The sequence below is a fragment of the Oncorhynchus clarkii genome, chromosome 17 (genome assembly GCF_045791955.1).
Source record: "Oncorhynchus clarkii lewisi isolate Uvic-CL-2024 chromosome 17, UVic_Ocla_1.0, whole genome shotgun sequence".
Taxonomy (NCBI): Eukaryota; Metazoa; Chordata; class Actinopteri; order Salmoniformes; family Salmonidae; genus Oncorhynchus; species Oncorhynchus clarkii.
The window spans coordinates 26329666-26350045 of record NC_092163.1 but is presented as its reverse complement, the minus strand read 5'-3'; the positions used below and the strand labels follow the sequence as shown (position 1 = coordinate 26350045).

The 20380-nt window shown below is 42.9% G+C and overlaps 1 protein-coding gene across 1 annotated transcript in view; it reads right to left on the bottom strand.

Moving 5' to 3' along the window:
* Window positions 1-722: 722 nt before the first annotated feature.
* LOC139370647 (stathmin-3-like) overlaps window positions 723-20380 on the bottom strand; it is a 29492-nt gene continuing 9834 nt past the window's right edge. Inside the window, exons 3-6 of the mRNA XM_071110245.1 lie at window positions 5379-5474; window positions 3788-3963; window positions 3425-3616; window positions 723-2755 (exon numbers count right to left, since the gene is read on the bottom strand). Of these exons, the coding sequence (XP_070966346.1) occupies window positions 2696-2755; window positions 3425-3616; window positions 3788-3963; window positions 5379-5474 (524 nt within the window). The 3' untranslated portion in view covers window positions 723-2695. The remainder of the gene's footprint in view (window positions 2756-3424; window positions 3617-3787; window positions 3964-5378; window positions 5475-20380) is intronic.

The window sequence follows — 20380 nt, the reverse complement described above, 5'->3', positions numbered from 1 at the left end:
TACTGACGGGCCGCCCCCAGGTGGTGAGGGTAGGTAGCAACACATCTGCCACGCTGATCCTCAACACTGGAGCTCCCGCACATTGGCTAACCGGGCTATCTGCATTGTGTCCCACCCACCACCCTCCAACCTCTCTTTTACACTACTGCTACTCTCTGTTCATCATATATGCATAGTCACTTTAACCATATCTACATACTACCTCAATCAGCCTGACTAACCGGTGTCTGTATGTAGCCTCACTACTTTTATAGCCTCGCTACTGTATATAGCCTGTCTTTTTACTGTTGTTTTATTTCTTTACCTACCTATTGTTCACCTAATACCTTTCTTGCACTATTGGTTAGAGCCTGTAAGTAAGCATTTCACTGTAAGGTCTACACCTGTTGTATTCAGCGCACGTGACAAATAAACTTTGATTTGATTTGATTCCGTGACTCCAAGTTGACTTCGAGATGATTATTATATAAATATTTGCGCATAAAGGAGTTTCCGCCACCATTTCGCACATCATACATTTTATTGAAACAAAAAGATACCACCTTGACTAGTGGATTTTATTTTGTCGACATTTGGAAAGTTTTACCGACAAATGTCATGTTTCCATCAGGCCTGTCATGACATTCATTAACCCGAGATGGACTTTACTAGCATAAAAAGTCTGGATGGAAACGTGGTTATTGTAAAAATTGTAATATGTTAATTAATAAGGGTCACAAATGTAAATGACAAAATAAGGTATCACCAACTTTATTATAGTTCATCAGACTTTATATTCCAGCAACAGCAGCCAGTTATCCTTTTATTAAAGGTGAGATACTGTTGAGTTATGCACACAGAGTCGCTGTATGCAATGAATCTAAGTTAAATGAATGGCCAACAGTGTGTGTGTATGTACTGTGTAAGCATGGTGGCCTGGTGGACTCATCTTAGACAAAGAGAATAAAAACAGAAGTTGGCACGGTGTCAAGGTTACTTAATACATGGCGACAACCAACCAAGTCAAGCACCTGCATGAAAGGAATGTGTCCTAGCAGAACCCTACTGAAGCTGAGCAGTCTTATCCCAAATAACACTGCTATAGGGAAACCAGGCACGAGTTGCCTACAGATGTAGGATCTTAAATTGAGCCAGTTTGCTACAGCAGGAAAATGATCCTGCAGCAACAAGAACTGTGAAGTATTATGTGGATTATAATGAATGGACATTTTTGTAGGGTTTGTTACATTTACTCATTAGAGTAAATCAAGTCTGACATTTTTAAGTGGAAATTACAAACTTTAGAAGCCTTTTTAAACCTTAAATACACGACAAGTTTGCATTTCCTGCTAAGCAGGAAAATTCCTGCAACAACAGGATGACCAAATTAAGATATATGCTGCTAGAAGGGTAAGTGTGTCTGGCAATACATTCAGTGCTGTGTCAGCATTTGATGCCTCTACATTACATGCCAACGTTCACATCATAATCCAATAACAAAATCAAATAAACACTTTGCATATAATTTGCATTAAAACAGTTCTGTCACATTGCTCTGTATCTCACTGCAAACAAACTATGGCACCCTGTAGTGGAGTCATCTTGTTACTAAATGTAGTCCCCTAAAGTGACAACAGAATTGAGTGATTCTCAGAAATAAACATTCAGTAGCTAGGAAATGAAACCTAAAAGAGACCGGAACCCACTCTTAAAGCAGTTTAAACGTATGTATCGTAACCTTATTAATTTACTGACGTATACGGCAAACTGAATACTGAACTTTATTGAACTGAAGCCTAAATGCGACTGTGCTCCATTTTATACAGTCACTTGATTGACGTTTCATGCTTGATTGAAGATGGCTGCACAAACTGACAATGGGTGTGACTATATATGATGAATGACCAGGTTATAGTGTTTGCCTATAGAGTGTGCTGAATATTGTATATTATCAGATACCCCTTTTTACACATGGTCCAAGCAAGGGCAACACTTGAATCAATTTAGCTTGGCTCTGCTCCCCTGTTATACAGTACCTTATGCAATAGATGGAGGGATTGTGTAAAGACCTCAAGCTCATTTTTCAAGAGAAAGACATTTTGGCAATATGTGTAACAGGTTTGCTCACAGTACAGATGCAGCATAATCATGACTTCCTATGAGAATTAAGCGTAACTATTGAACTATGTTTTTGGATCGATAAGGGAAATTCATCATTATGATCTATCAGTAGCTTCTTAGGTCTGACACACACAGAGGGCCCGACTTACCAAGCATTTGCACAAGTGCAACATTTTACTGATTATTTTTCCAGACAGAACCAAACACAACGACTTAAATGTAAAATTAAATGTAAAATAAAGGTAAGAGAAGGAGTAGGTTTCCTAAGATAAAGAAGAAATGTTTCAAATGTTTTCATTTTGTTCCCTTGTATGAACTCACAGGTGCAGTCTTAAGAAAGGTGCAAATGTTTAGTAAATCTGACCCTTGACCTTGGGCCTTCAGCTCTACCCGTGTTCAATATCAATATTATTTAAAATAAATAAATTGAGAGATGAGAAACAATCGGTGTAAATTGTTGTTGAATTATTAGCTTGTGAAACCAGTGTATATTGAACAATGCAAGAGACTTTCAGACATCGAGATTTAAAAAAGTAGCATATCTTTCCAACCAAAACCAGACGAGAATCTCTTGACAAAACCGTAGAAAATATCTTCAACCAGAGAGGTCAGCTTGGAGTTCCTTGTTTCTACGGACCTCATCGGCATGGATTTCCTGTGATAGAACAAACTGAAAGTTAGAAAAAAATTGCAATACGATACCGCAGTATAAGTTCATGTAGATATTCCCACTGTTCCCTGTATGTTGTAGCCTCTTACACATAAATTGACTTTGCTTTGTGTTATGATTAGCGGACACAGTTTATCTCTGCTTGTCATGTCATTCAATTGAGAGATAGCCTAGATATATGAGCATAGATAGCTAGAACCATAACCTCCTAGAATTGTTCTTCAGAAGGACAAGACATGGTCCAAGACCTTCCTCTATTCTTCATGTTTCAACCTCAACTGCCATCCAACAAGAGTGAAGAAATCTGATTGTTTCTGCGCTTAGCAATGCTAAATTGTTGGCTTGCCAAGGATGTTACAGAATGGTATCTACTTACAGACTGCCATTCAGGCTAATAAATTAATTATATTGCGTTTCATCCTGTTGTCACACAGGCCAGGTCATCCTCACTCTTCCAGTAGGTATTCACAATGCATATGTCTACGGCCTTGGTCCTCCTTGTTTTAACCATTACAGTAGCCCCCTAAAACCAAAGAGCACCTCCAACCCTGCCTTTGATACTCTACTCGCTACTCGGTACCCACATAATGCTCCACGTCTTTCATTTCTCTAGACTAGGCCATAGCTTCAAATGACAGTCAGTGGGCGATTTACCTTCTCACGGAGCCTCTGCTTGAGCGCATTCAGGTGGGCCTCGCGGTTCTCTTTGTTGACCTCCATCTTGTAGTTGAGTTTCTCCTCTGCCATCTTGCTGAAGTTGTTGTTCTCCTCCAGGGCCTTGTGGAGCACCTCTCGCTCATGCTCCCGCTTCTCAGCCAGCTGCTTCAGGAGCAGGGCCTCCTGAGACTGCAGAGAGAGAAGAGTGAGAGAGATGGTAAAGAGGGATAAACAGAGAGAGGGGAGTGTGGAAGAGGAATAGATGGTGCGAAAGATTGGGGAGAGTGAGAGGAAGCATGATTAGAATTGAGGGGTGAAAAATATATTGCAGACCCATTCTCTGTCATGCTCTCTGTTTACCTTCCTCCTCTCCTCCGCAGCCTCTAGCCTCTTCTGGAGCTCCTCCAGAGAGAGGTCCTTCTTAGGGGGAGAGAACAGCGGCTGGGGCCTGTCAGGAGAGAGGTCAGCGGGGGCCTTCAGGATGACCTCGAAGGCCTGGCCGGATGCCCGCTTGTTTAGGGACTTCACCTCCATGTCTGTGGAGGACAACAGGTATTAGGGCAGTAAGGTTGTGCAGACAGACAGACAGACAGACAGACAGACAGACAGACAGACAGACAGACAGACAGACAGACAGACAGACAGACAGACAGACAGACACAGACAGACAGACAGACAGAGGTAGGATAGACAGACAGACAGAAAGTGTGGCGGAAGAATCAGAATTAGTTAGGTAACATAGATAATTAAGATGTCTTATCTGCATAATATGCTTATGTGATTGAACAGTTGAACTTTTGTAATTAGAATGTATCTCTTCAGACTCTGGTGTTAACAATTGCACTTCCTCCCTCAGCTGGGGCTCAGTCACCTGGGGCCCAGAAATGGAAGAAGTCAGGCTTCTCTATCACATGTCCCTGTTGCTATACATAATATCAGAAAGAGAAGAGGACAGAAGGATACATTGTCTTCATATGTGGATATGTATCTTTACCTATTACAAACCATGTAAAGGGATGGCGTGATTAATAGGGAACCAATTACTTGTCTCCACAATGTCTGTGCCCAGTCACTCCCTCTTTTGGCCTTGGGGGAGATAAGGTCTGAGACAAGATGTGTGCGGTAGTGTCTGGAACCATTGTATGTCATCTCTGATGTTGCACCTATCTTGGGATAGTGTATGACCTAGAGGCTCACTACCCCCAAGAAGGGGTTTTACTTGGGATGGGAGTATCTGGAGTTGACAATTGATTTATGCCATAGAATGAGTTGGTGTTTCAGTGTTATGAAGTACCAGGGACGAGATCAGAGCCTCGTCTTAGGGGCCAAACTCTGAACAATCGGAACTGTCTTCATAGCAAATGCTATCTGGCTGCGGGATACTCCTTTCTCATATATCAACTTTCACCTGGTGACCGATTCCATACATTTGTTGTTTGACTGAGAGGGCGTATCTTTGCCTCCAAAATATATTTGTATTCTTCGTATGTCAGAGCTACTCGACACAACACTTGGGAGTGTTGAGCTGACCAGCCTCATTATTATAGAAGCAATTACTCCATGCTTTCCTTTTGACCTTGTCTGTCCTCAATATTGATTCGAATTTCTACAACAAAAGACAGACAGACAGACAGAGGTAGGATGGACATACAGACAAAGACGGACAGAGATGGGTAGGATGGACAGACAGAAAGATTGATAGACAGACAGAAAGGGGGATGTTAGAGAGAGAGAGAGAGAGAGAGAGAGAGAGAGAGAGAGAGAGAGAGAGAGAGAGAGAGAGAGAGAGAGAGAGAGAGAGAGAGAGAGAGAGAGAGAGAGAGAGAGAGAGAGAGAGAGAGAGAGAAAAAGCAAAGGTGGATGGATAGACAAACCATAGAATTACTTTCGGAGCATAATTATATGATCTCTATGGGACACAGGCAAACGCATAGAGCTCTTCATCACTAACCTCCATATTGGTAGAGGCTGTTGGGATGTGGTTGTGAGTGGAAGCAGGAGCAGATCAGAGACAGCATGGACATCTCTTTGATCTTGTCCGAGTAGGCTGGAAAAGAGTGAGAGGAAAAGACAGAGTGAGAAGAGATATCCACCGTTATCCTTGAATCCACTTTTAAATTGGCATCTGGTATTTATTGTGAATGATACAGCCAATTTGTATTCGCTAAACAGAGCTGATATCATCATATGATTAGATAATGTATGCACGAAAAGGTCTAATTTGAAAAGGTTGAATTCAGGTTGTATTGTATATTGCTCATAACAAATGACTGTATGACAGGACGAATGGCATGAATATTTTGGGGGGTTTAATCACGTCACCAGTAACATTGAGAGAATGATCAATTATTCATATGTAGACATTTATATCTCTGGTTTTCACTTCACCCACTAGGACTGTGCAGTGTGTGTGTATGTGGTGGGTTACATGTCCATACTGTAGCTTATCCACGGGCACTGTACACACCGTACAGTGTGTTGCAGATAAGTGTGTGTCCAAGAGTGTGTGTGTGTATGTGTTAGGGTTCAATATGACGGCATGGCCGGATTAAGCGCAGGGGTTTACCGGGGGTGAAGCCCCTGGGGCCAGGCCCATGGTGGGCCGCAGAGGCAGGAAAAAAAACAAAAAAAAGTTTTTATATACAGTATATATTAATATATGTACATACATATATATTATTCTTCAATGTAGAAAATAGTCAAAAGTTTGGACACACCTACTCATTCAAGGGTTTTTCTTTATTTAGACTATTTCCTACATTGAAGAATAGTGAAGACATCAAAACTATGAAATAACACATATGGAATCATGTAGTAACCAAAAAAGGGTTAAACAAATGTGTTTTGACAAGGTAGGGGTGGTATACAGAAGATAGCCCTATTTGGTAAAAGACCAAGTCCATATTATAGCAGGAACAGTTCAAATAAACCAAGAGAAACGACAGTCCATCATTACTTTAAGATGGAACATTTCAATAACTTTCTTTCTTGTGCAGCCGCAAAAAACGTCAAGCACTGTGGTGAAGCTGGCTCTCATGAGGAACGTCACAGGAAAAGAAGACCCAGAGTTACCTCTGCTGCAGAGGATAAGTTCTTTAGAGTTAAATACACCTCAGATTTCAACCCAAATAAAAGCTTTACAGGGTTCAAGTAACAGACACATCTCAACATCAACTGTTCAGAGGACACTGCTGTGAATCAGGCCTTCATGGTCGAATTTCTGCAAAGGAACCACTACTAAAGGACACCAATAAGAAGAAGAGACTTGCTTGGGCCAAGAACCATGAGAAATGGACATTAGACTGGTGGAAATCTGCCCTTTGGTCTGATTAGTCCAAATTTGAGATTTTTGTTTCCAACCGCCATGCCTTTGTGAGACGCAGGTGAACGGGTGATCTCCTCATGTGCGTGTGGTTACCACCGTGAAGCATGGAGGAACATCAGTGCCCAACCACACTATTGCTCTTGAGGCTGAATGGAAGCAAATCCCGCAGCAATTTCCCAACATCTAGTTATAGCAACAAAGGGGTGACCAACTCCATATTAATGCCCATAATTTTGGAATGAGATGTTTGACGACCAGGTGTCCACATACTTTTGGTCATGTAGTGTAGCAGTAGCGGAGATTGGATGGCGCCGCGGTTGATCAAATTCCGACAAAACTAACTAGTCAAGCCTGCACACTCACTTGTGTTGTTGTAACATCATGGAACAATGTTGCAAATGTCTATTTCCAAGAGCGCATTTGTGGACACAAGGTATCAGCCGTTTTGTTAACAGTGATTAGCTGCAGTTTGTATTATGGGCCTGTGCCAGTGTCACAATGCTAGTTTGGAGATTTGTGAATGTGAGATGGAGATTTCCTTGCGTGTAGCCTACACATGCTAGTCAGCAATGCAATTTATAGAAGTGATGTTTTGTATTGGGGACTTTATGTTCAGTAGGCTAAATATGGTAGGGTTGGCGTTGTGATGACTGGTCTAATGTATGAATGAAGCCAGAGAGTTGATATGTCCGGCTCATGCAGCAATTCACACGTCCATATTTTTATTTTTGCATTAGTGTGGCATAAACATTTTATAATATTGGTCCACAGGATCCGTCATTATTATTCTCAGGAAACAGGAAGGAGCTTGGTCGGGAAGTCCCGGAATACCGGTCACCGGTATTGAACCCTAGCTGACGGTTGAGTAAAAACGGAACTGGTTAATACTGAAAAAAAGATTTTCAACTAAGCCAACAATGAACATAGTGGAAGTTGTTCCTGTTCCAGTTTTAGCCAACTGCCTTTTGTTTCTATGCAAATCATGTTTGGGCAGAAATGAAGGAGTTGTCCGAGGCAGAAACAGGCACAATGGCTAGAAGTTGGATGACATTAAAGTTACAATTGCATGCGGCAAACTTCCTTCCTCTTGACTCCTCGCTGTGCTTTGGCTCATGTAATATTTACGTAGCGTCAGTGATAATGATTTGACACGTCACAGAGCTACAACTTTCATGTTCGGTTGGATTGTGCACTGTGAACCAACACTTGTGAGGAGACAGCTCACAAAAAAATGCTGCGGCAGGGCCTGCACGGCAACACACGTGCCAGTAGCAAGGATGGCTTCAACACGACTGACTTGGCTGAGTTCATCAAGTTCATTCCTCTCTTTAGCAGCATCTTTCAGTGTCACAAGATCTTTGTCAACAGGGGTTTGATCTCCTTCCTAGAAATGACGTTCTGTGTCCTTATAAAATAAAGAGAGATCTTCACTGACGTGTAACGAGGGTCCGTGTGCTGAAACGCCTATGTCGATATTCCATCAAAAAATCAGCCGTTTCCAGCTACAATAGTCATTTACATTCATTAACAGTGCCTACACTGAATTTCTGATCAATTTGATGTTATTTTAATGGACGAAAAATGTGATTTTCTTTCAAAAACAAGGACATTTCTAAGTGACCCTAAACTTTTGAACGGTAGTGTATATACAGTGCCTTGCGAAAGTATTCGGCCCCCTTGAACTTTGCGACCTTTTGCCACATTTCAGGCTTCAAACATAAAGATATAAAACTGTATTTTTTTGTGAAGAATCAACAACAAGTGGGACACAATCATGAAGTGGAACGACATTTATTGGATATTTCAAACTTTTTTAACAAATCAAAAACTGAAAAATGGGGCGTGCAAAATTATTCAGCCCCTTTACTTTCAGTGCAGCAAACTCTCTCCAGAAGTTCAGTGAGGATCTCTGAATGATCCAATGTTGACCTAAATGACTAATGATGATAAATACAATCCACCTGTGTGTAATCAAGTCTCCGTATAAATGCACCTGCACTGTGATAGTCTCAGAGGTCCGTCAAAAGCGCAGAGAGCATCATGAAGAACAAGGAACACACCAGGCAGGTCCGAGATACTGTTGTGAAGAAGTTTAAAGCCGGATTTGGATACAAAAAGATTTCCCAAGCTTTAAACATCCCAAGGAGCACTGTGCAAGCGATAATATTGAAATGGAAGGAGTATCAGACCACTGCAAATCTACCAAGACCTGGCCGTCCCTCTAAACTTTCAGCTCATACAAGGAGAAGACTGATCAGAGATGCAGCCAAGAGGCCCATGATCACTCTGGATGAACTGCAGAGATCTACAGCTGAGGTGGGAGACTCTGTCCATAGGACAACAATCTTGCACAAATCTGGCCTTTATGGAAGAGTGGCAAGAAGAAAGCCATTTCTTAAAGATATCCATAAAAAGTGTTGTTTAAAGTTTGCCACAAGCCACCTGGGAGACACACCAAACATGTGGAAGAAGGTGCTCTGGTCAGATGAAACCAAAATTGAGCTTTTTGGCAACAATGCAAAATGTTATGTTTGGCGTAAAAGCAACACAGCTCATCACCCTGAACACACCATCCCCACTGTCAAACATGGTGGTGGCAGCATCATGGTTTGGGCCTGCTTTTCTTCAGCAGGGACAGGGAAGATGGTTAAAATTGATGGGAAGATGGATGGAGCCAAATACAGGACCATTCTGGAAGAAAACCTGATGGAGTCTGCAAAAGACCTGAGACTGGGACGGAGATTTGTCTTCCAACAAGACAATGATCCAAAACATAAAGCAAAATCTACAATGGAATGGTTCAAAAATAAACATATCCAGGTGTTAGAATGGCCAAGTCAAAGTCCAGACCTGAATCCAATCGAGAATCTGTGGAAAGAACTGAAAACTGCTGTTCACAAATGCTCTCCATCCAACCTCACTGAGCTCGAGCTGTTTTGCAAGGAGGAATGGGAAAAAATGTCAGTCTCTCGATGTGCAAAACTGATAGAGACATACGCCAAGCGACTTACAGCTGTAATCGCAGCAAAAGGTGGCGCTACAAAGTATTAACTTAAGGGGGCTGAATAATTTTGCACGCCCAATTTTTCAGTTTTTGATTTGTTAAAAAAGTTTGAAATATCCAATAAATGTCGTTCCACTTCATGATTGTGTCCCACTTGTTGTTGATTCTTCACAAAAAAATACAGTTTTATATCTTTATGTTTGAAGCCTGAAATGTGGCAAAAGGTCGCAAAGTTCAAAGGGGCCGAATACTTTCGCAAGGCACTGTACTTGATTTAGTTCTGTAGTGATTTTTATGAAATTGCTTCTTTCAATTATTGACAAACGTGCACCTGTTAAGAAACTGACTGTTAAAACAGTTAAGGCTCCATGGATTGATGTGGAATTTAAAAACTCTATGGTTGAAAGAGATGGGGGGGGTGATCTTTGGAGTACTTTAAATGAAATGATAGGCCGAAAGGCAAATTCAACGCCATCTTTCATCGAATCAGATGGCTTATTCATCACAAAAACATTTGATGTTGCTAATTATTTGAATGATTACTTAATCAGCAAAGTGGGCAAACTTAGGCAGGAAATCAAATCAAATCAAAAGTGTCACATGCACCGAATACAACAGATGTAGACCTTACAGTGAAATGCTTACTTACAAGCCCTTAACCAACAATGCAGTTGTAAGAAAATACATGTAGGTCAAAGAGCAGATGCCATACCAGGCAGTGATGTAACCTGTCAGGATGCTCTCGATGGTGCAGCTGTAAAGTCTTTTGAGGATCTGAGGACCCATGCCAAATCTCTTCAGTCTCCTGAGGGGTAATAGGTTTTGTCGTGCCCTCTTTACGACTGTCTTGGTGTGCTTGGGCCATGTTAGTTTGTTGGTGATGTGGACGACAAGGAACTTGAAGCTCTCAACCTGCTCCACGGCAGCCCCGTCGAAGGAAATTGGGGTGTGCTCGGTCCTCCTTTTCCTGTAGTCCACAATCATCTCCTTTGTCTTGATCACGTTAAGGGAGCGGTTGTTGTCCTTGCACCACACGGTCAGGTTTCGGACCTCCTGTTACGCGGGGCGGTGCAGGTGAACCCAAATGGAGACTCAGACGAGGAGACAAGGATAGCTAACCAATGTATTTATTGAAAAGCGGGAGAGGAGATGGGGTGTAGTCCAGGGGGATCTCGGGCGGGTAGTATGGAATCCGGACTAAGGCTGAGGCTGGGGGCAAGAAGATTAGGAACCGGGTAAGCAGGTCTGGAGCGGAATCCAATGAAGTAGTGTGTTAGGATTTGGGTACACTGATCCAAGATCTGGAAATATCTACCCACAGCATGTTCATAAATTCTCCCAGACACTCAAGGTAATTTAATAGATACCAGTGTAATCAGACAATCGCAAACACAGGCACGGTTTCCCTGGCGACACAGTTTGTGGGTCAGACTGAGTGTAGACCCAACCCTTCCCTTCTCTCCACCCACTGCAGCAGGGCTACTCAGTTGAGCAGCTCAGGGACGGAAGGTTTGTTTATTTGTGTGTGTGTTTGCATGTGAGTGCACACTATGTAAAATAATGGCCTGGTGGGCCGATTTTAGACAAAGATTATACATTTAGAAGTTGTCACGATGTCAAAGCGACAACCAACTTAGTCAAGCACCACAATGAAGGGATTGTGTCCTAACGTGCACGCTCTGTGTGTAGTGAAATTAATGGCCTACAGTGTTTGTGTGTGTCTGTGGGTGTCAGTGAGTGTGCTTGCATGTGTGCATGGAGTGGGAGAGACAGAGAGAGGGTGAGAGCTGGTGTGTGTCTGTGTGAGTCGATTGCTCCTAGAAACTGTGTGTTGCCAAGGTGATATCGCTGTCTGCTTGGCAGAGAATGAGTCTTCTATCAGCTAGAGCCAGGGAGCCATGTCTGAAACAGCAGTCATAACCAGAACACCCTGCGGCTATGTTCTACAGTGGAAAGAAAAAGTATGTGAACCCTTTGCAATTACCTGGATTTCTGCATAAATTAGTCAGACTAATGATCTGCTCTTCATCTTAAATCACAACAATAAATGAACACAGTGTGCTTAAACTAAAAACACAAATATTGTATTTTTCTTGTCTATATTGAATACATCACTTAAACATTCCCAGTGTAGGTTGGAAAAAGTATGTGAACCCCAAGGCTAATGCCTTTTCCAAAAGCTAATTGGAGTCAGGAGTCAGCTAACATGGAGTCCAAATCATGGTGGTAAGTCTCCTCCTTATCTCTAAACATTGCATCCTTCTTGCTAAGCAGGGAACTAAGTGATATGAGCCTTCAACGGTCTCTCCCCTTATCCGTACTGTCACATGCAATTGTTTTCCCTGCACTCAGCACATTCCAAGCTTAGTTGTCTTGCTACAGAGAACCATTAACTTCTCACTCCTTTATATAGTATTAGTCTGATCTATAATCTCTTTAATATCTCAATGTTCAAAGTTTACCCCAAATGCAACAAGACAAGATTAGAGATGTTGGTTAGAGCGGCCCTGTCCTATAAAAACACACACAAAATTTGAGTTTAGTATTCACAAGAAGCATTGCCTGATGTGAACCATGCCTTGAACGAAAGAGATATCAGAAGACCTAAGATGAATAATTATTGACTTGCTTTAAGCTGGAAAGGGTTACAAAAGTATCTCTAAAAGTCTTGATGTTCATCAGTCCACAGTAAGACAAATTGTCTATAAATGGAGAAATTTCAGCACTGTTGTTACTCTCCCTAGGAGTGGCCATCCTGCAAAGATGACTGCAAGTGCACAGTGCAGAATGCTCAATGAGGTTAAGAAGAATCCTAGAGTGTCAGCTAAAGACTTACATAAATCTCTGGAACATGCTAACATCTCTGTTGACGAGTCCACGATATGTTAAACACTAAACAAGAATGGTGTTCATGGGAGGACACCACGGAAGAAGCCACTGCTGCCCAAAAAGCACCTAGATGTTCCACAGCGCTTCCGGCAAAATATTCTGTGGACAGATTAAACTACAGTTGAGTTGTTTGGAAGGAGCACACAACACTGTGTGTGGAGAAAAAAAGGCACAGTACACCAACATCAAAAACTTTTCCCAACTGTAAAGTATGGTGGAAGGAGCATCATGGTTTGGGGCTGCTTTGCTGCCTCAGGGTCTGGACAGCTTGCTATTATTGACGGAAAAATGAATTTCCAAGTTTATCAAGACATTTTGCAGGAGAATGTAAGGCTATCTGTCTGCCAATTGAAGCTCAACAGAAGTTAGGGGATGCAACAGGACAATGACCCAAATCAACAACAGAATGGTTTCAACAGAAGAAAATACGCCTTCTGGAGTGGCCCAGTCAGAGTCCTGACCTCAACCTGATTTAAAATGCTGTGGAATGACCTCGAGAGAGGTTCACACCAGACATCTTAAGAATATTGAAGAACTGAAACAGTTTAGCAAAGATGAATCAAATCAAAGTACAGTGCCTTGCGAAAGTATTCGGCCCCCTTGAACTTTGCGACCTTTTGCCACATTTCAGGCTTCAAACATAAAGATATAAAACTGTATTTTTTTGTGAAGAATCAACAACAAGTGGGACACAATCATGAAGTGGAACAACATTTATTGGATATTTCAAACTTTTTTAACAAATCAAAAACTGAAAAATTGGGCGTGCAAAATTATTCAGCCCCCTTAAGTTAATACTTTGTAGCGCCACCTTTTGCTGCGATTACAGCTGTAAGTCGCTTGGGGTATGTCTCTATCAGTTTTGCACATCGAGAGACTGACATTTTTTTCCCATTCCTCCTTGCAAAACAGCTCGAGCTCAGTGAGGTTGGATGGAGAGCATTTGTGAACAGCAGTTTTCAGTTCTTTCCACAGATTCTCGATTGGATTCAGGTCTGGACTTTGACTTGGCCATTCTAACACCTGGATATGTTTATTTTTGAACCATTCCATTGTAGATTTTGCTTTATGTTTTGGATCATTGTCTTGTTGGAAGACAAATCTCCGTCCCAGTCTCAGGTCTTTTGCAGACTCCATCAGGTTTTCTTCCAGAATGGTCCTGTATTTGGCTCCATCCATCTACCCATCAATTTTAACCATCTTCCCTGTCCCTGCTGAAGAAAAGCAGGCCCAAACCATGATGCTGCCACCACCATGTTTGACAGTGGGCATGTTGTGTTCAGGGTGATGAGCTGTGTTGCTTTTACGCCAAACATAACGTTTTGCATTGTTGCCAAAAAGTTCAATTTTGGTTTCATCTGACCAGAGCACCTTCTTCCACGTTTGGTGTGTCTCCCAGGTGGCTTGTGGCAAACTTTAAACAACACTTTTTATGGATATCTTTAAGAAATGGCTTTCTTCTTGCCACTCTTCCATAAACGACTGATTGTTGTCCTATGGACAGAGTCTCCCACATCAGCTGTAGATCTCTGCAGTTCATCCAGAGTGATCATGGGCCTCTTGGCTGCATCTCTGATCAGTCTTCTCCTTGTATGAGCTGAAAGTTTAGAGGGACGGCCAGGTCTTGGTAGATTTGCAGTGGTCTGATACTCCTTCCATTTCAATATTATCGCTTGCACAGTGCTCCTTGGGATGTTTAAAGCTTGGGAAATCTTTTTGTATCCAAATCCGGCTTTAAACTTCTTCACGACAGTATCTCAGACCTGCCTGGTGTGTTCCTTGTTCTTCATGATGCTCTCTGCGCTTTTAACGGACCTCTGAGACTATCACAGTGCAGGTGCATTTATACGGAGACTTGATTACACACAGGTGGATTGTATTTATCATCATTAGTCATTTACGTCAACATTGGATCATTCAGAGATCCTCACTGAACTTCTGGAGAGAGTTTGCTGCACTGAAAGTAAAGGGGCTGAATAATTTTGCACGCCCCATTTTTCAGTTTTTGATTTGTTAAAAAAGTTTGAAATATCCAATAAATGTCGTTCCACTTCATGATTGTGTCCCACTTGTTGTTGATTCTTCACAAAAAAATACAGTTTTATATCTTTATGTTTGAAGCCTGAAATGTGGCAAAAGGTCGCAAAGTTCAAGGGGGCCGAATACTTTCGCAAGGCACTGTATATTTGTCACGTGCGCCAAATACAACAGGTGTAGGTAGACCTTAGAGTGAAATGCTTACTTACAGACTCTAACCAACAGTGCAAAAAAGGTATTAGGTGAGCAAAAGGTAAGTAAAGAAATTAAAACAACAGTAAAAAGACAGTGAAAAATAACAGTAGCGAGACTTTATACAGGCACCGGTTAGTCGGGCTGATTGAGGTAGTATGTACATGTAGATATGTTTAAAGTGACTGCACATATGATAAACAGAGAGTAGCAGTAGCGTAAAAGAGGGGTTGGTGGGTGGTAGGTGGCGGGACACAATGCAGATAGCCCGGTTAGCCAATGTGCGTGCTGGGGCACTGGTTGGTCGGGCCAAATTAAGTAGTATGTACATGAATGTATAGTTAAAGTGACTATGCATATTTGATAAACAGAGAGTAGCAGCAGCGTAAAAGAGGGGTTGGCTGGGGAGGCACACAATGCAAATAGTCCAGGTAGCCATTTGATTACCTGTTCAGGAGTCTTATGGCTTGGGGGTAAAAACTGTTGAGAAGCCTTTTATTCCTAGACTTGGCACTCCGGTACCGCTTGCCATGCGGTAGTTGAGAGAACAGTCTTTGACTGGGGTGGCTGGGGTCTTTGACAATTTTTAGGGCCTTCCTCTGACACGTCCTGGTGTAAAGGTTCTGACATTTAATCCTAGTAAAAATTCCCTGTTTTAGATCAGTTAGGATCAGCACTTTATTTTAAGAATGTGAAATGTCAGAATAACAGTAGAGAGAATGATTTATTTCAGCTTTGATTTCTTTCATCACATTCCCAGTGGGTCAGAAGTGTACATACACTCAATTAGTATTTGGTAGTATTGCCGTTAAATTGTTTAACTTCGGTCAAATGTTTTGGGTAGCATTTCACAAGCTTCCCACAATAAGTTGGGTGAATTTTGGCCCATTCGTCTTGACAGAGCTGGTGTAACTGAGTCAGGTTTGTAGGCCTCCTTGCTTGCACACGCTTTTTTAGTTCTGCCAACACATTTTCTATAGGATTGAGCTCAGGGCTTTGTGATGGCCACTCCAATACCTTGACTCTATTGTCCTTAAGCCATGTTTCCACAACTTTGGAAGTATGCATGGGGTCATTGTCCATTTGGAAGACCCATTTGCAACCAAGCTTTAACTTCCTGACTGATGTCTTGATATGTTGCTTCAATATATCCACAGACATTTCCTGCCTCATGATGCCATCTATTTTGTGAAGTGCACCAATCTCTCCTGCAGCAAAGCACCCCCACGACATGATGCTGCCACCCCCGTGCTTCAAGGATGGGATGGTGTTCTTCGTCTGGCAAGCCTCACGATGGTCATTATGGCCAAACAGTTTTATTTTTGTTTCATCAGACCAGAGGACATTTCTCCAAAAAGTACGATCTTTGTCCCCATGTGCAGTTGCAAACCGTAGTCTGGCTTTTTTATGGCAGATTTGGAGCAGTGGCTTCTTCCTTGCTGAGCGGCCTTTCAGGTTATGTTTATATAGGACTAGTTTTACTGTGGATATACATACTTTTGTACCTGTTTCCTCCAGCATCTTCACAAGGTCCTTTGCTATTGTTCTGGGATTGATTTGCACTTTTCGCACCAAAGTATGTTCATATATAGGAGACAGAACAGCTTCTAAAGCCATCATTTTCTGGAATTTTCCAAGCTGTTTAAAGTCACATTCAAGTTAATGTTTGTAAACTTCTGACCCACTGGAATTGTGATACAGTTAATTCTTTGTGAAATAATCTGTCTGTAAACAATTGTTGGAAAAATTACTTGTGTCATGCACAAAGTAGATGTTCTAACCGACATGCCAAAACTATAGTTTTTTAATAAAAGATTTGTGGGGTGGTTGAAAAACTAGTTTTAATGACTCCAACCTAAGTGTATGTAAACTTCTGACTTCAACTGTATATATACAGGGGGTACTGGTTAGTCAATGTAATTGAGGTAATATGTACCTGTACATGTAGGTAGAATTATTAAAGTTACTATGCATAGATAATAACAGACAGTAGCAGCAGCGTAGAAGAGGAAGTGGGGCAATGCAAATAGTCTGGGTAGCCATTTGACTAGATGTTCAGGAGCCTGTTTAGCTGTTTTAGAAGCCTCTTGGACCTAGACTTGGCGCTCTGGCACCGCTTGCCATGTGGTAGCAGAGAGAACAGTCTATGACTAGGGTGGCTGGAGTCTTTGACCATTTTTAGGGCCTTACTCTGACAATGGCTGTTATAGAGGTCCTGGATGGCAGGAAGCTTGGCTCCGGTGAAGTACTGGGCTGAATGCACCACCCTCTGTAGTGCCTTGCAGTCGGAGGCCGAGCAGTTGCCATACCAGGCAGTGATGCAACCAGTCAGGATGCTCTTGATGGTGCAGCTGTAGAACCTTTTGAGGATCTGATGACCCATGCCAAATCTCTTCAGTCTCCTGAGGGGGAATTGGTTTTGTCTTGCCCTCTTCATGACTGTCTTGGTGTGCTTGGACCATGTTAGCTTGTTGGTGATGTGGACGACAAGGAAATTGAAGCTCTCAACCTGCTCCACTGCAGCCCCGCCGATGAGAATTGGGGCGTGCTCATTCCTCCTTTTCCTGTAGTCCACAATCATCTCCTTTGTCTTGATTACGTTGAGGGAGAGGTTGTTGTCCTTGCACCACACGGTCAGGTCTCTGACCTCCTGTTACACGGGTGGTGAAGGTGAACCCAAATGCAGACTCAGACGAGGAGACAAGAATAGGTAACCAATGTATTTATTGAAAAGCGGAAGAGGGGTGCAGTCTAGGGGAATCTCGGGCGGGTAGTATGGAATCCGGATTTAGGCTGAGATTGGGGTTAAGGAGATTAGGAACTGGGTAAGCAGGTCTGGAGCGGAATCCAATGAAGCAGTAGAGCGGGATCCAGGGCAGAGAAGCAGGACTGAGGACACGAGGGACTGGAGACAGGTACCAGAGTTAGAGCAGACGGGACTGTAGCAGAGAGAAAAAGCAGCGTGAGTCTTGGGAAAACAGGCACAACAGGATAACTACATTTTTGCAGGAACAAACAGCTAGAAATGCAGACTGACTGAGTAGAGGCTGCAATCTGGCAGCGTGGAAGTGGCAGGGCTGAGTATTTGTAGGGTTCTTGATTATGGAACAGGTTCCAGCTGGTGGGAATCTGCTCTGCTTCCAGCACACCTTTCTCCACTCACACAATCACATACACACACAGAGAGAGAAGGAGAGAGAGAGAGCACTGGGGGAGTGGTGGCAGGTTAGGGTGGTCCAGGATGAGAAGTGGAGGGCGTGGCAGGAGCAGATGTAACACCTCTTCCCTATAGGTTGTCTCGTCGTTGTTGGTGAACCTCCTCCCTATAGGCTGTCTCGTCGTTGTTGGTGATCATGCTTAGCACTGTTGTGTCATCTGCAAGTCGTGCCTGGCCGTGCAGTCATGAGTGCACAGGGAGTACAGGAGCGGACTGAGAACGCACCCCTGAGGGGCCCCCATGTTGAGGATCAGTGTGGCGGATGTGTTGTTACCTACCCTTACCACCTGGGGGCGCCCTGTCAGGAAGTCCAGGATCCAGTTGCAGAGGGAGGTGTTTAGTCCCAGGGTCCTTAGCTTAGTGATGAGCTTTGAGGGCACTGTGTTGAATGCTGAGTTGTAGTCAATGAATAGCATTCTCACATAGGTGTTCCTTTTTTCCAGGTGTGAAAGGGCAGTGTGGAGTGCAATAGAGATTGCATCATATGTGGGTCTGTTGGGGCGGTATGCAAATTGGAGTGGGTCTAGGGCTTCAGGGATAATGGTGTTGATATGAGCCATGACCAGCCTTTCAAAGCACTTCATGGCTACAGACGTGAGTGCTACGGGTCGGTAGTCATTTAGGCAGGTTACCTTAGTGTTCTTGGGCACAGGGACTATGGTGGTCTGCTTGAAACATGTTGGTATTACAGACTCAGACAGGGAGAAGTTGAAAATGTGCTCAGAGTACACGTCCTGGTTATCAGTCCTGTTGTTTAAAGGTCTTATTCACATCGGCTGAGGAGAGCGTGATCACACAGTTGTCCGGAACAGCTGATGCATGCATGTTTCAGTGTTACTTGCCTCTAAGCGAACATATACGTTATTTAGCTTGTCTGGTAGGCTCGTGTCACTAGGCAGCTCTCGGCTGTGCTTCCCTTTGTAGTCTGTAATAGTTTGCAAGCCATGCCACATCCAACGAGCGTCGGAGCCAGTGTAGTTCGATTCGATCTTAGTCCCGTATTGACGCTTTGCCTGTTTGATGGTTCGTCAGAGGGCATAGCGGGATTTCTTATAAGCTTCCGGATTAGAGTCCCATTCCTTGAAAGCTGCAGCTCACTCTTTAGCTCAATGCGGATGTTGCCGATAATCCATGGCTTCTGGTTGGGGTATGTACGTACGGTCACTGTGGGGACGACATCATCAATGCACTTATTGATGAAGCCAATGACTGATGTGGTGTATTCCTCAATCTCATCGGAAGAATCACGGAACATATTCCAATCTATGCTAGCAAAACAGTCCTGTAGTTTAGCATCTGCTTCATCTGACCACTTTTTTATTGACTGGTGCTTCCTGCTTTAATTTTTGCTTGTAAGTAGAATATAATTATGGTCAGATTTGCCAAATGGAGGGCGAGGGAGAGCTTTGTATGTGTCTCTGTGTGTGTGTGGAGTAAAGGTGGCCAAGAGTTTTTTTCTCTCTGGTTGCACATTTAACATGCTGATTGAAATTTGGTTAGACGGATTTAAGCTTCCCTGCATTAAAGTCCCCGGCCACTAGGAGCGCCGCCTCTGGGTAAGCGTTTTCCTGTTTGCTTATGGCGGAATACAGCTCATTGAGTGCGGTCGTAGTGCCAGCATCAGTCTGTGGTGGTATGTAGACAGCTACGAAAAATACAGATGAAATCAGTCTAGGTAGATAGTGTGGTCTACAGCTTATCATGAGTTCCTCTACCTCAGGCGAGCAAAACCTCGAGACTTCCTTAGATATCATGCACCAGCTGTTGCTTACAAATATACAGAGATTTTCACCCCTTGTCTTACCAGAAGCTGCTGTTCTATCATGCCGTTAGAGTGTATGTTATTCATGTCGTCATTCAGCCACGACTCGGTGAAACACAAGATATTACATGATACCATGCCAACAAATGCCAACAATTACCAGTGAGCCATTGTACTCATGCATAAAAACAAATAATGACAGAAAAGCATTGTAGGTTTGACATTTGTAAGGAAAAACTATTGTTATCGATCAATAATGACAAACCTCCTGGCATTGACAACTTAAATGGAAAGCTACTAAGGATGGTAGCTGATTCTACAGCCACTCCTATCTGCATATCTTTAATCTGAGCCTAGAGGGAAGTCTTTCTCCTCAGGCCTGGAGGGGAGCCAAAGTCATTCCACTACCCAAGAGTGGTAAAGTGGCCTTTACTGGTTCTAACAGCAGAGCTTTTAGCTTGCTGCCAGCTCTTAGCAAACCGTTGGGAAAAAATGTGTTTGACCAAATACCATGCAATTTCTCTGTA